Here is a 16,117-nt window from a genome sequence, read left to right on the forward strand (position 1 = left end):
TCTCCAGCAGCAGACGTTTCTCCAGAGCAGCTCAGCAGACAGAGACACACGAGAGGAAGAAGCTCCATAGTTGTGATGTCCTCTGAGGACTTCACCACACTGATGGTGTCTCTATATGACGGAGCTTCACACACTCCTCAACACCCTGACTGGTTCATCACAACCTGTTTCTGCTCCTCAGCCTGAAGCTAAGGCACTTCCGGTACTAATATTTCAGAATAAAAGCGCCATCACCAGGCCTGCAGCTGCCATCGCATTTTGTCTGGGTGTTGGCCACTGAGAGGAGGGAAGTAACGAAGTACAAATACTTTGTTACTGTACTTGAGTAGATTTTTCAGCAGGTCTGGATCATGTTGTCTCCTCACAGACTCAGGCCTCGTTACACAGACATGAGGATTTCTTTACATTCAGCTGTAATCTCCATTCATGAAGCTGTCAGTGAGGTAAACTGTCTCTAGAAACCTTGTTTTAAAGAGGATTTATCTGCTCTGTTGTCTCTTTGGTGTCCTGACAGCTGCTGTAAAATACAGATCATCTCAGAATCAGACCCATAAATTAAAATCACTTTTATTTCTTTGATCACAGTTTGAACACAGAAACATCAGAAACAGTCACAACACACAGTTTTGACATTTTTCATGTTTTATTCAAACGTTTGTATAGAAATGATGAAGCGCTGCCTGAAGTGACATGAAACACTACAAGTGCATCATCAGTGAACAGCAGAAACATCAGTGTGTAACTGGACCTGACAGACTGCCTGAGCACCTGGAAACATAATAAAGAACCAACACAGGCTCGTCCCAAATAATGGCAACAAATATAAAAGTCACATTATATTTACTTGTAGCTACAAAGTGTTCACACTGACTGACAGTGTTAACAGCAGCTTTAGTTCAGTGAAGTCTGATGGTTTTAAAGCACATGTGGAGCTCAGTCAGGAGCTTTAAGCACTACAAGCAGTCTGATAATATTTGGTCAATAGACGGCATTTATACAGCACTGCTGCCCTCATTCATCCATTCACTCACTCACTCACTCACTCACTCACTCACTCACTCACCGATGGCAGTGAGCTACCATACAAGGTGCTGGTCTGACCATCGGGAGCAGTTTGGGCTTCAGCCTGTTGCTCGAGGACACTTGGACATGTGGACGGGAGGAGCCGGGGATCGAACCACCGACCCTGTGATTAACTGACCAGCTGCTGGAGACGCATCAGATAATCAGAATATAAAAATAAAAGAATAAAAGCAACAGAGAACAGAGTGAAAGAGCTCGTCTTTGTCCTCAACAACATTAATAACAGAGTCAAAGTTTGTTTGGTCATTTTTTCTCTTAAAGCTTCACAAGAGTGGAACTGAATCTCACCAAATATCAGAATTCAACACAAACTTTTCATTTAATTCTCACTGAACAGAATGATTCATTAATAATCAGTCCTGTCAGCATTAAAGGCCACCTGCTCTCTCCTGTTACAGGTACACGTCACTGTGCTGCATGAGGACCCGCTCTTATTGTGGAGGGCTGATAGTGATGTATATTAAGGTGCATGTTAAATAAAACAATGAACGAAACAAAATTAAACTACTTTAACAACTCCTGAGACAAAACCGACAGGTTTTTTAATGTGGTCAGTCAGTGGAGGTGAATCAAACGTATCAGGTAAGTGTTACTGCTGAACACTGTTCTTTACAAATATACTCTACACAATAATAACATAATAAAAATAAAATAAAACTATGTTCTGAGTGTGTTAATTGTCATTCATAATTATCACAGAATTGTGGAAAGTACATTTTTACATAATTACTCTCATTTGGATGCTTCCCGATGTTGTTACCATGGTTACACCCTTGTGTCGGACTGACACGCCCAAAACTCGTTAAAAGAAATGCAAAGTAATGATCACCTCAGTCCAAATCTCCGTCTTCTGCATGAAAGTGCAAACAGCCTTCATTTTCACTTTGCTGCATCTCAACCCTTTAAACTGACTTTAAAACAGGTCTTAACCCTCAAACTGCCTGAAACAACCAGTCAGAACATCCTCACCATCATCCAGCATCGTCTGAAACTCAAACTGGGTCTTATAATGTTTAACTGTTACAACTCACACACACAGCAGCAGCAAACTTCACAGCACATGCATAGAGAGTTACATTTCTGGATCAGCTGGATTCTTTCAACGAGGTCGATGAGTTGGGTTCAGATTGAGGCTCTCGCTTCTCCTCGTCTGCAGGAAGGAAAACAAAGTTATATTCAAGAAAATCTCAAATGTCTTGAGTGTAAATATCAACAGAACGATTCATGTCAGAGATAAAACATCTGTCAAGACTCTGAACATGAGACACAGATAAAGAATGAGTTGTGTTGTCTGTTTATCATTAATATGTTGATTTCACACATTTAAACTTACCTTTTTTACGATTTTGTGTGATGCGATTCTTGAGGTAAAGTCCAGCAACAACAACTAAAAGGAGGCTGAGAACCACAACAGTAATGATCCATCCAGCAGACGACCCTGAAACAGATACAAAGTGAGTGCATCAGTCAGAAGGTCAGTGCAGATGATAAACAGCAGACTGGACCTCACAGCTCACACAGAACAACTAAAGGTGAGTCTGCTCCTGAAATCTGAACTTGTTTCACATGAAAACTCCACTGGGATGAATGTGAGCAGGAACAGTGATGTGAGCTCTGATCTCAGGTCCAGTTTCCTCCTGCTGGGCTCCACAGCTCAGAGGCTGCTTCTGGTTCTGGTCCCAGCAGTGAAGAAATAAATGGACTTAGTTACAGTCCATCACTTTGATCTGACAGTAAAAACACAGGATCATCTGATAAAATATAAAACTTCTTCACAATACTTTTACTGATACTTTTACACTTTTACTCAGGTGGACTTTTACTTGTAACAGAGTATTTTCACTTTGTGTTTCTGCTTCTTTCACTTCAGTAAAGTATCCGAGTACTTCTTCCACCACTGACTACTGTCCAGAAACATGAAGGTTAAAATCACTGTGAGCTTCTTGGTGCTGGTCGGCTCCACAGTTATTGGGCCTGATGGGAGCAGATCAACACACAGTCTGTAGATTATTGAAGTTGAGTCTCAGAAGAAGACTGAAGTTTTCACTCAGTTTGAGACATTTTAAACATTTTTAAAATCTGATGAGGATCCTTTAGATCTGATTAATAAAAAGTGTGACTATATGTAATGAGAGGGACTTTTTACAGTGTAAAATGAGCCTGGTGCTGCCCTCTAGTGGACAAACTGTGTCATGAAGACTCTGATTCTCAGTCACAGTCAAACATCAGTAAATGTTGGAGGTGCTGAACATTTCTTCACTCCTGGTTTCAGGCTCAGACAGAAGAGGAAGACTCCTGCTCAGATGTATAAACCACAGTGTTACAGTTCATCTCATGTTTTCATCTCATTTTCACTTTAAGTCAAAACTTAATGCTGGATTTTAAGTTAATTCATCTTGTAATTAACCAACTCTGCTGCAGTGAATGAATAAAGTACCAGGAAGCTGTTTGTCATGTTGGACCTTCACTGCAACACAACGGTTATAATTACAAGTTTACATCGTCCAGTAAAAACTGCAGCTCCACAGCCTTTATGTTCAGTGTCATGAAGAAGTATCTGACTCCTTCCTGATTTATTCCATGTTTGTATATTTGTCACATTTAATTGTTTCAGATGTTCAAACAGAATCAAATATGAGGCAGAGACAACCTGAGTTAACACAAAATACAGTTTCTAAATGAGCAATTTCATTATTGAAGGTAAAAACCAGGACGACAAAGTCTTTTTTAAATCATTGAACACTAAGAATGATGTCACCATTAAGAGGCACATGGGTTTCAGCATGAATGAAGGTTTTCAGGCCCTAAATCACACCCTGCTTCTTCATCTATTTTACTGTCACTGGGACCATAACTGACTAAATGAACATCATGTTGAGTTGAAGAAGACTTGAAACTAGAGACTGAGACCATGAACTCATCAGGAGACTGTTTACTGAGGGAATAAATCAGGTGAGAAGCAGCTTCCACACAATCACACCTCTTTCTGAACCCAGTGGAGTCGCCCCCTGCTGGTCGGTAGAAAGACTGCAGGTTTAAGGCACTTTCACACCTGAAGGCTTCGACTATATTTTATACAGTCGATGATCGGGACTGTTTTAAGTTTAAAAAGCTTTAAGTTGATAAAAAAAGATCACGACTCACTAAAAAATTATCTTGAATTGACATCACATGAGATTTGTTGTCTGATGTATTTTTTATTTCACTAAAGTCAGAGAAAAAATGTGTTTTAAAATATGAAACATTAAGTGTTTAAAAGCTTTTGTTTGAGTCTCTGACAACAACTCAGATTAACAAACATCCAGAGACAGACGGGTACAAGTACTCAAGTACTGAGCTTATAATTGTGCTCTAATTTATGTAACTTTATACTTCTACTTCACTACATTTCAGAGGTAATATTGTACTTTTTACTCCACTACATTAATCAGACAGATAAAGATGTTTTAAAATTTAAAATGTCAGTGTTTTAATTTCAGTGTTTCTCAAACTGCCTGTGACATATATGTGTTGTTTTCAATATCAAATAAACTAGCATGTAAAATCACAAAATATTTTTTTGTGGCATTATCTGACTTGAGCAGTGCAGTGGACCGGTTTGCGACACCGCAACCGGTTTACGTCAAATTAAGTGTGACCCTGCTGCCGTAACTGTGGGAATGTGACTGTGCAACGCGGTGTAAAGCGTGGATGTATGGTGTGAACAAGCACGGAAACGAGTTATAAATGGATCAGTGGCTTAGGACCGGGTCATGTAAAAGAAAAGCAGATGAAAATTCTGACTCGACAGGAAAAGTTGTTGAGTCCCAGGATGCTGGTCCAACGCCAGCGGCGTCGTCAAAGCAGACCCCGCCGCCAAGTCGTCATGAACGTGAAAAATCCACCGTTAAGGTGAAACGGAGATACCACAGCGACTACATACAGTTCGGGTTTTTTTGGACTGGCGACGAGGAGGATCCTAAACCACACTGCGTGTTGTGCTATGAAACGTTAGCTAACGAGGCTATGAAACCTGCAAAGTTAAAGCGACATCTGGAAACTAAACACAAGGAGTACGTGGAGAAACCTACTGGGTTTTTTGAAAGGAAACGCGACGAACTCACGCAGCATATGATGAAAGAGGCTTCACAGTTTTTTGCACCCGGAGAAAATGCGAAGGCTACTGAGGCTTCATACAAGGTATCCCTCTTGATCGCTAAAGCTGGAAAACCTCATTCAATAGGTGAAAATTTAGTTAAACCAGCTGCAAAGGTGATGACTAACATATTGTTTGGGGGGAAAGCCAGCGACGAAATTAACAGGATTCCTCTTTCCAATGACACCGTCCAGCGGCGCATCAAATCTATGGCTGAAAGCGGGAAGATCAGCTGGTGACACGTTTGCGCCAAAACCAGTTCTTCTCACTACAGTTGGATGAATCTACCGACATTGGGAATGAGGCAAATCTGCTGTGTTTTGTGAGATACATTTATGCCGGTGGAGTGCATGATGACTTTCTTTTCTGCCGTTCCCTGCCGACCAACACCACAGGAGAAGCAGTTTTTCACTCACTCAATGATTTCATTATGACGAATAACCTGGACTGGTCAAGATGTGTCGGCATTTGCACCGACGGCGCAACTGCAATGACTGGAAAGCTGAAAGGACTGGTAGCGCCGTCTGCAGCAGCAACACACTGTTGCATCCACAGAGAACAACTGGCTGTGAAAAAAATGCCACAGTGCCTAAAATCAGTACTGGACGAATCTGTGAAAATAGTCAACAAGATCAAAGGTAAAGCACTGAACACACGTCTTTTTAAAGCTCTGTGTGAAGAAATGGGGCGCGAACACACAAAACTCCTGTTCCACACTGAAGTTCGCTGGCTGTCGCGTGGTAAAGTTCTCACCCGTCTATTTGAACTGCGAGACGAGGTAATGTTATTAATGCACCACAGCGATGAACTGTATGACAGAATGCATGATTTCCAGTGGCTCGCAAAGTTGGCGTACTTGGCTGATGTTTTCAGCGCTCTCAATACTTTGAATGTGGCGCTGCAAGGGAAGACCGTCACCATCTTCAATGTCCAAGACAAAATTAAAGCCACACGCATGAAAATGGAATTATGGCGTGGCCGTCTCGATCGCGGAGAATTCGACAGTTTTCCCACACTTGCTGATTTTCTCCTCACTGCTGGAGAGGACGTGGATAGGAGAACAGTTGCATCCTTCAAGCAACATCTGCAAGACCTCCACTCGCAGCTGGGAATATATTTCCCAGAATTGGACACAAGCTTTGAGTGGATCAGAAATCCATTTGGGGACAAAACGCACATTGAGCAAGTCAGTTCCAAACTTTCACCAAGAGAGGTTGACAGCCTTGTGGACATTGCATCAGATGGGACACTGAGGACAACTTTCAGGGAGAAAGGATTGACTGACTTTTGGCTCCGCATCCAGCCTGAGCACCCTGAGCTGGCTGACTCTGCTCTGAAATTGTTGATGCCGTTTCCAACCACCTACAACTGTGAAGTTGGATTTTCCTCCCTTGTTGGTCTGAAAACAAAGCAGCGCAACCGGATTAATGTGGACTATGATATGAGACTGAAACTGTCCAGTTTGGAGCCAGACATTGCTTCACTCATGGCCCAGAAAAAAAAGCAGCACCATTCTTCTCATTAAGATGACAAAAAAACTGAGTGAGTACAGAGACTATGATATTGCTTCCTTGAGGGATGGGTTAAATACAAAGAATCTCACTGTACAAGCTGTGTGACAAAAATAAAGTACCTGTATCTTTGGTAAAACTGTCATTTTATGTTGTAATTTGTGAACTGAAGTTGGCATATTGTTTTGGGGCTATTTTGAGTTAGGTGGTCCCTGAGTGTTTTTTTATGGGTTAAGTGGTCCTTGGTCTGAAAAAGTTTGAGAAACACTGATCTAAACTCATAAAATATAATTACATGTAGAGTTAAAGTTTGCTCCTAGTTTTCAGTCTGAGTTCAGTTTGTAGTTGAGAAATAAAATAATAAAGTCATCAGTGAGTAAACTCTTCTCTTCCTGTCTGAGTGTCTTCATGGTGTTTGTTGTGTGATTCATGTGTAACTCGGCTGCTGTAACGCTGCAGTTTGTCATTGGGATTAATAAAGTCTCTCTCTAATCTCTCTAATCTAAGCAGAGCTCACAGTGACGCCTCTCTGACGGCTTCACTCTGCTGTTGCTGTGCTTTCTGTCTCCAGGGCTGCAGACCTGTTGGGAGCTTCAGCAGCAGCAGGGGACACACCTGGGCCTGATGTGCTCCATGTATAGAAATCCTTCAGAACATCTGCTCACACATCTTTGTGTCGGGGCTTTTGGTTTCCTTTGGTTTGTTTTTACAGCTCAACATCCACACAGCACATCTTCACTCATCCACTGCTGCACTACTGACTGCACTCACTCCTCCAGCTGTTTGTGTCTTTGTTGTACATAAATCACTGTGTTGTTTAGTTCACTGTGTGTCTCCTGGTTTGTCCCAGTCTGAGAGCTGCACTGTGACACTGATAAAAACTTCACAGTGTGTTTTGGTGAAACAATAATTCTTCAATTTAACGACATTTTTACTTTTGGAAGTTAAATGTGACAGAGTGTCAGGATCAGGCTGCAGCAGACATTTATAAATCTGTTACTGAGTTTGTGGGTGAAGTTTAATCAATTCTTAGAATTTGAAGATAATTTTTCACTCAGTTCAAAAGGAAGAATCTCACCTTGGATATGCATAGGGATCACAGCAGCAATCTGATGGCTGATGTCCTTCTGTGTAGCTACACAGCTGTAGTTGTCGGTCTTGGTCACAGTAATCTTGACAGTGATGTATGAACGACCTCCTCTTTCTGACTCCTTTCGCTCCTCAGCATCAAGAGTGTAACCAGCTCTGTCCTTCCACTCTACTGTAAGAGGTGGAGAGCCGTGAGCTTCACACTGCAGCAGGATCCAGTCCTTTGTCATTTTAAGTATATTGATAATTGGCCTTGGAGCTGCACCTGTGAACACATTATGAACAACAGATTATAAAGAGACAGTTTCAGCATTATTAATGTAATATTGGGATTTTGTTCATCCACACTCTGCTTGTATCCAGTTTACAGTGTGAAGAGAAAAACACAATAAAAGCCTCCAGCATCATTTTATGGGACGATATTTCAAACATTTTAAACTGTTTCCAGTTTGAGGCAGAAGCACAAATACAGTGAACTTGTTACACTGAACTATAAAGATTGTAATAAAATATAAAACATAGTGTTCAAAGGTAAACACACCTGATGTGTCACATGTTAGTGAGAACTACTTTAATTATGCTGCCTGAAAGAAAAATTAACCATAAAGTTAGTTGAACTTCTGCCAAGAGAAGGTTGTGAAAGATTTAACTGGGTTGTTTTATTTATTTGTATAATTATATATTTTTAAACATGAGTGTTTAATGTCAACGAGGGCAGACTGAATATTAGAAACTCTTCTCAGCATCTACACAAACAACACAGTTCAGAAGCACCAAGAGATGAGCAGATGATACTGAAGCTCCAGTTTGAAGCTTGTTTGACTCTGTGACGTGAACTTTTCCAACAGAAACAACTGTTTCTAACAGAATCCAGCTGCACTTACATTTGACTCTACGTACGTATGATTGGTGCATCGCTTCAGTGTTTTTAAATTAAATGATCTTTTCCTTCCCTAAAGGTTGGTCCAGTGAAGGGACGGGAGGATGAAGACTTTGATTGTGGTTTGCTATAAAAACTCTAGTTGATAAGTTGATAATGGTGAATTACCATTATTGGGATAAATGTGAGTTTCCACACCAGTGACATAAAAAGCTGTCTAGCTCAATAACGTACAGTCATATTGATTCTGATTTAATTTGAATTGTCACAAGATGAGCCTGCATCTTTCCTGTGAAATGCAGTAATTAATTATTTTACTGCAGGATATTGCAACTAGTTCTTCTTTATGTAATTAGACAATCTGAATGAAAGTATTAGATTTAATAACACACAGGCTTCTTGGATTAAAAGATGTTGTTGTATAACTATAATATAATAAACGTGTCCACCTTTAAGTGACGAGTGATCCCAGTCAGTTCAACACAGAGAGGTTCAGGCCCACAGATGTTAGTGTTTAGACTGACAGGCCTGAAAAGACATTTACAGAAACACCTGCAGAGCTGGGGAGTGACGTCATCAGAATCAGGACTCACCTGGGATGTTTTCACCTGTTCTGTCTCTTAAGACTTGACCTGAAAGGAAAAACAAACACACGTTAGATTGTTTTGAAACAGACAGGTAATACTGTGTAAAAGTCATGTTTCATCTACTATAGACGGCTGAAATTTCATTGTACAGAGAGACATAATCTGCAGGTTGTCTCTGATATCTGCATGTTTGATACAGAGGTCATCTCTCCAGATGTGGCTGCAGCTCTGTGGGCTCGAGGCCCTGCCAGATGTGTATTCTGACCACAACAAAAGTCCATCTGGGACTCTTGAACCAGTCGCAGCAGTAAATGAGCGGACACCTTTAACTGTTTAATGAAAGCACTCACCAACAACAAGCTCAATGTTGAATGTTTGTCTCGGCTGAAGACGTGGAAAATCGCAGCTGTAGTTCCCGCTGTCGGCCATCTTTGTATTATGGATCTTTATGGAGGCGTTGCCGTTCTTCAGTTGATCTTGAAAATGTGAGACTCGACCTTTGAACAGCTCATCTTGACCTGGACGGCCGTTATTGTAATGAATGCCTGAATCATACATGAACACCTCCTTCTGACCGTCTTTCTTCCAGTCAAACAGCTTTCCTGTCATGTCCTCCTTGTTGCTGGGGGAACAGGGTAAAACAGCATCACTGTCTTCTTCCACGACCACTTTGACACCTGGAAGATAAAAACATGTGTTACTCAGTATGTTAACATGCAGAGTCATCAGGAAACAAAGTCAGATAACAACTTTACGCACCACAACAATAACTCAACACCTGTTTCCTCTAACATAATAGTTTTGGTTGTGTCATGCTTGTTGTAGGTTCCTAATCAGTGAAGCCATGAGCTTGACGCTCTCCTCAATTTTTGCGATTTTTAAACCAAAAAACATCCACACATTTTTAAGTGAAATGAATTAAGTACTAACTTATTAATATGAACTGTTCACCTGTAAATGATGTAAATAACCTCTTTTTTATCATAATTAACAACAATCTTTTTTCACATATCAACTTAAATTATTATTCAAATACTTATCAACAAAAAATAGCATTTAGGCTCCTATATTACCGGCCCCTAATTGTTATCAATGTCCTTGAAACAATTACTCCAAAAGTGTCAACTTAAATTAAAGGAGCCTGAATAACATAACTTATCACTTAGTGAAAGAAGCTTGGTGTTCTTAGTCCCATTCAAGATGAGATCTTCATAACAGTCCATCAGTTATCCTCTGATTCTTGAAGAAGACATAGCTTTGTTACAGGGCGACAAAGCTCGTTAGTCTTGGTCTTCACTTTAACCTGACGAACGAAACCATTTCTATCAGGAAAAGTCTCCACTATTCTTCCAAGTGGCCAGGAGTTTCTGGGTGATGTATCGTCCACGATCAGCACCACGTCGCCGACACAGAAGTTTCTTCCAGGTGAAGACCATCGCTGACGTTCTTGGAGCTGTGTCAGATACTCTTTGCACCAGCGTTTCCAGAAGACATCCGCGAGGTATTGTCTCCATCTGCGGTTGACGTACTGGTCATGTTCATGAAATACTCCTGGTGGTAACTCGGGCTTGAATTTGAGCAACAACAAGTGGCTGGGCGTGAGGGCCTCTAAATCGTTGAGGTCTGATGATGCCTTTGTGATGGGCCTGCTGTTTATGACCGCCTCAGCTTCACAAAGTAGGGTGTGGAGACCTTCTTCATCCAGCAGTTGCTCCTTGACCGTGATGTTCAGGATTTTTCTCACTCAACGAATTAACCGCTCCCAGCTGCCTCCGTGGTGAGAACCCGCTGGCGGATTGAAATGCCACTGAACACCTCTCTGTTGCAAATGTTTCTCGATCCTGTTGGTGTTACATTCCTTGATTGATTTCCTCATCTCACTGTCAGCTGACCGAAAGTTGGTTCCATTATCTGAATACATCTCTCTGACTTGTCCTCTTCTGGCAAGAAATCTTCTGATTGCGTCGAGACAGGCATCAGTGTCGAGAGAAGAAGCAACTTCCAGATGCACTGCTCGTATAGCAAGACACGTGAAGATAACGCCGTATCTCTTTACTTGGACTCGTCCTCTCTTCACTGCCGACTCTTGTAAAAGGAGGGTCGTCTGGCAAGACCCTGCATGTTGGTAGATCTGCCATGAGCTGCTTGCCAGCTGCTCCATGTAGCCTTTTACAGATGACACACTTGGATAGGAACCTTCTGATAGGTCCACTTGCTCCAGGGATCCAGAATCGTTGCCGTAGCTGAGCCAACATGTGATTCCTTCCGGCGTGAGCTGTAATGTCATGAATGTGTCTCAACACAAGCCTTGTGACGTGTGAATCCTTAGGCAAGATGACTTGCTGCTTGGAGTCATCAGGCATAGCCGCGCGACTCAACCGTCCGCCAACTCTCATAACTCCGTCTTGGAGCACTGGATTTAACTTAAAGAGCGAGCTACTTTTCTTCACTCTTTGATGCTCCTTTAGCATAGCCAAGTCTTCTTTGAAGCTTTGTTTCTGACAGCATTTCACAATTTCTGTTTCTGCTTCAGTCAAGTCATCACAAGTCAGATACTTTCTTTTAACGGCTTTCTTGATCCGGCTTTCTCCGTCTACTGCTCGTAGCTCCTTTCTCTTTTCCTTTAGCTCTTTCAGCAAATCCTTAAGTTTCAGAAACCAGCCTACAGCGCGTTTCAACGCCGTCCAGGAAGAGTAGTGGTTCATCCACTGATCCATGAAATCCTCAAGTTCTTGTGCCTGAATGACATGCACTTGAGTCATTCGTTTGACCTCTGGGTCGTCGATATCCAGCATGCCCGGATATGGATTTTTAGGCCACTGGTCTTGTGAGCTGAGCAAGAAACTTGGTCCTGAAAGCCAGCTCTCATTTTTCAAAAATGCTTCCACAGTCTGTCCTCTTGAGACAACGTCAGCGGGATTCAGAGTGGTGTTGATGTATCTCCACTGAGATGTCTGAGAGTGATCCAGGATTGCTGAAACCCTGTTAGCAACAAACGTCTTGAATCTGGTGCTCTCACTGTTCAAGTACTTTAGCACAGCTGTGCTATCGGTCCAAAAGATGGATTCGTGAGCTCCAACTCAAGCTCTTTCCTCAGAAGCTTGTCCATTTTTATTGCGACTGTGGCCGCTGTCAGTTCCATTCTGGGAATAGTTGGTGACTTTAAGGGAGCGACCCTTGTCTTTGCCAGGATCAAGGTGGATTGAGCTTCACCCGTTGAAAAGCGCAGCAGTAAGTAGCTTGTGGTGCCGTAGGCATCTTCACTAGCGTCAGCAAAGTGATGAAGCTGCGCAAAGACTGGCGCACCAAACTGCTTCGACTTGACACATCTGTCAACTCCAAATTTCTCAATCTGTTGCAAACTTGAGATCCACTTATTCCAACCTTTGACCACAGTGTCTGGCAGGTCTTCGTCCCAGCTATACTTCTGCCGACATAAATCCTGCAGGATTCTTTTGGCGGGCAATATTACTGGAGCGAGAAAGCCCAGTGGATTACAAATTGAGCTGACCAAGGAAAGCAGGCCTCTCCTAGTGTGTGGTCGATCTTTGAGGTTGATCTTGAACCTGAACTGATCTGATTCGGCACACCACTGGATACCCAATGCTCTCTCCATGGGCAAGTTGTCCTCATCTAAGTCCAGATCTTGAAACCCTTGAGCTTTTTCCTCTTCTGGGATTGAGTTAAGCAACTTCCTGCTGTTGCTTGACCACTTTGTCAGCCGGAATCCTCCTTTTGCCAACATGCTTCTCAACTCAGCACACAGTGTGATGGCTGTATCTTCATCAGAAGCCGATTTAAGACAGTCGTCCACGTAAAATTTTTCCTGACTGTTTTATCCGTCTCTTGTCCAAACTCCTCTGCGAAATCTGTTGCGCATTTCTGGAGCGCAAAGGTGGCGACACTTGGCGATGATGTTGCGCCGAAGATATGCACCAGCATCTTATGTTCGACCAGATCCTGCTCATAGTTGCCGCCAGGCCACCATAGAAATCTCAGGAGATCCGTGTCTTCATTACTCACTTTGACTTGGTGGAACATGGCCTCCACATCTGCCATGACCACCACAGCCTCCTGGCGGAACCTCATGAGGACCCCCACCAGCGAGCTTGTAAGGTCCGGACCCTGTAGGAGCTGCTGGTTCAATGATATTCCTTGGAAGCTTGCGCCGCAGTCAAACACAACGCGCAACTTCTGCTTGGTTGGATGTCTGACTCCGTGGTGAGGCAAATACCACGTTCGCCCCTCAGTAGGTTCACACTCATCACCTACAAGCTTCACGGCGTAACCTTTCTTGAGCACGTCGTCCACGAACGCCACATATTCTCCATAGAACTTGCCGTCCTTTGAGAACCTCTTCCGTAAGTTCAGTGCACGTTGCTCCGCAACTGCTCTGTTGTTCGGCATACACAAACATTTTTTCTTCACTGGAAGACAAACATTGTAATGACCGTCTTTAAGTACAGCAGACTGTGACACCATGCTGATAAACTGATGGTCCTACTTAGACATCTCGATGTCTTCGTCTTGTCCAGCATCTGGAAAGTCCTGCTTGAATTGTAGCTGCCAAAGTTCTTCAAGCTTGGCTACTGAGATTCTGTTTGCAGTAATTCCTGTCAGTGTGTTTGCCTCCAATGTGTCACTTCCACCTCTGAGTGGTCCGTTCACTGTCCAGCTTAATATTGTCCTCACGGCGTATGGTCCATTGTCCACGCTGTTGACCACTTGTAGCAGTTCCATCGCCTTGGGAACATTTGCTCCAATGAGCAATCCAACTTCTGCTTGGATAGTGGGGATTTTCACCTCTTTTAGGTGGGGCCAACTGTCAATATCCTCTTGGTGGGGAATATTGTCCTTAGCTACAGGAATGTAGCTAAGGACAATAGCTACAAATATGTTCACTGTACTTTCTAAGGACATCAGATTTAAGCTTCACAACACACACACGCGCGCGCACACACACACACGCTCACACACACACGCACACACATTAATCAGTAATCATGAAGCAAACAAAAACCAGGACACATTTTAAGAACCTGTTGGTCTGACTTCTCTTATCATTTATCAGACGATGTCTCCTCACCAAGATTAAGTACAACCACACAAACAGGTGTTACTACATTGTCAAAAAAAATGAGTGTGAGTTTCAGAGAGAGGAGGACTACAACCAAGCTCCTATACTTGTACTGACATATTTTAAGTATATTTAAGCTTACAGTATTGTTTATTAGGTTTTTGTTATTGAGCCTTGTGTTTGAATTTTACAAAATGTATTCAGCTGGAAACTCTTCAGCTTTATAACACCAGGAGAAGTTGTAGTTTTATTCATGTCAGATCTTGATTTATTGGACTGGATTCAAAGACACAACTAACCACCAAACTATCCTGTTCCTCAGCTGCAACACACAGGTTGTTTTTAACTTTGTAATTCAAATATGTTCACTGTACTTTCTAAAGGACATCAGATTAAATTCACATGACACACACACGCACGCACACACACACGCACACACACACACACACACACACACACACACGCACACACACACACACACACACACACACACACACGGTGCAGGTTGTTAATCTTGAGGCTGATGTACAGTTAAGTTTTCTGTCTGTTTGGGTGAATAAACCTGCGATCAGCTCTTATCATTTATCAGACGATGTCTCCTCACCAGTACTGACTACAACCACACAAACAGGTGTTACTACATCGTCAAAAAAAATGAGTGTGAGTGTCAGAGAGAGGAGGACTACAACCAAATAATAAAAATAGTTTATTAGGTTTTTGTTATTGAGCTTTGTGTTTGAATTTTACAAAATGTATTGAGCTGGAAACTCTTCAGCTTTATAACACCAGGAGAAGAAGATGAACATCCCGCATGTTTCCACATTGTTCCGCTGTTCAGATGAAATAAAGTGAGAATTAAAAACTCTCAGTGAGTGATGATCAGTTTTCTTACCGTCTCCAGCAGCAGACGTTTCTCCAGAGCAGCTCAGCAGACAGAGACACACGAGAGGAAGAAGCTCCATAGTTGTGATGTCCTCTGAGGACTTCACCACACTGATGGTGTCTCTATATGACGGAGCTTCACACACTCCTCAACACCCTGACTGGTTCATCACAACCTGTTTCTGCTCCTCAGCCTGCAGGCAGTGAGAGCTGCAACACGTCCGGTACAAACCTTCACAATAAAACAGTAAAAGCGTCATCACCATATATTTACACTATGACTCATGCACACAACTGCACTTTGTCTTCACACTAACATTAAAGCTGTGTATAAAAAAATCAACTTTATAGCCTCCAATTCAGCTTCAGCTTCACTGTTAATGTGTAAAAGCTGCTTCTCTTCCTGACCTGTTGCGACCTGATCAGCAGCAGTGAAACATCTCTGCAGTTCCTCCAACACAAGCAAATAAAAGATCCGCTCCAGACGTGTTGAAAGAAACAGGCTGTAATGAAGAGTGTAACTCAGCCCCAAGTTTCACAGTCCACAAAACATTTCACACAAAAACACTGATGTAGAATAAATTCCCAGTTTCCCTCCTCATATTCAGGCAACACAAACATCACAGTTGTTTGTTGGAAATACAGTTAAAGGACCAGTTCACTCAAACAAAACAAAAAGTTAGTCATCATCTCCTCCCTCATGCTGATGTGAAGTCAGGTGAAGTTTCATAGTCCACAAAACATTTCTGGAGCTTCACAGTAAAACTCTCCTCAATAACTGAAGTAGCTGGAGACTTGTTTTAAAACGGGGGGAAAAAATGAAATATAAACTCCATTAAAACTTTGCCGAATTAGCTGTTAGTAGTTCCTGTT

General features: G+C 42.3%; 2 protein-coding genes and 1 long non-coding RNA gene across 3 annotated transcripts in view; all 3 read right to left on the reverse strand.

Moving 5' to 3' along the window:
* Window positions 1–16,117, reverse strand: part of LOC140997852 (butyrophilin-like protein 1) — a 158,962-nt gene that overhangs the window by 29,403 nt on the left and 113,442 nt on the right. The window lies entirely within an intron of this gene.
* LOC140997879 (uncharacterized) lies at window positions 552–2,894 on the reverse strand. Its single transcript, XR_012179403.1, has 2 exons — window positions 2,417–2,894; window positions 552–2,233 (listed from the first exon to the last, which is right to left on the reverse strand). It is a non-coding gene; the product is annotated as an uncharacterized lncRNA (long non-coding RNA).
* On the reverse strand, window positions 7,697–15,583 carry LOC140997570 (CD276 antigen homolog). Its single transcript, XM_073467516.1, has 5 exons — window positions 15,255–15,583; window positions 9,636–9,962; window positions 9,292–9,330; window positions 7,808–8,083; window positions 7,697–7,701 (listed from the first exon to the last, which is right to left on the reverse strand). The coding sequence occupies exons 1-5, from the start codon at window positions 15,322–15,324 to the stop codon at window positions 7,697–7,699; spliced, it is 717 nt and encodes a 238-aa protein (XP_073323617.1). The 5' UTR covers window positions 15,325–15,583.

Source organism: Pagrus major, chromosome 6 (assembly GCF_040436345.1).
Source record: "Pagrus major chromosome 6, Pma_NU_1.0".
Classification (NCBI taxonomy): Eukaryota; Metazoa; Chordata; class Actinopteri; order Spariformes; family Sparidae; genus Pagrus; species Pagrus major.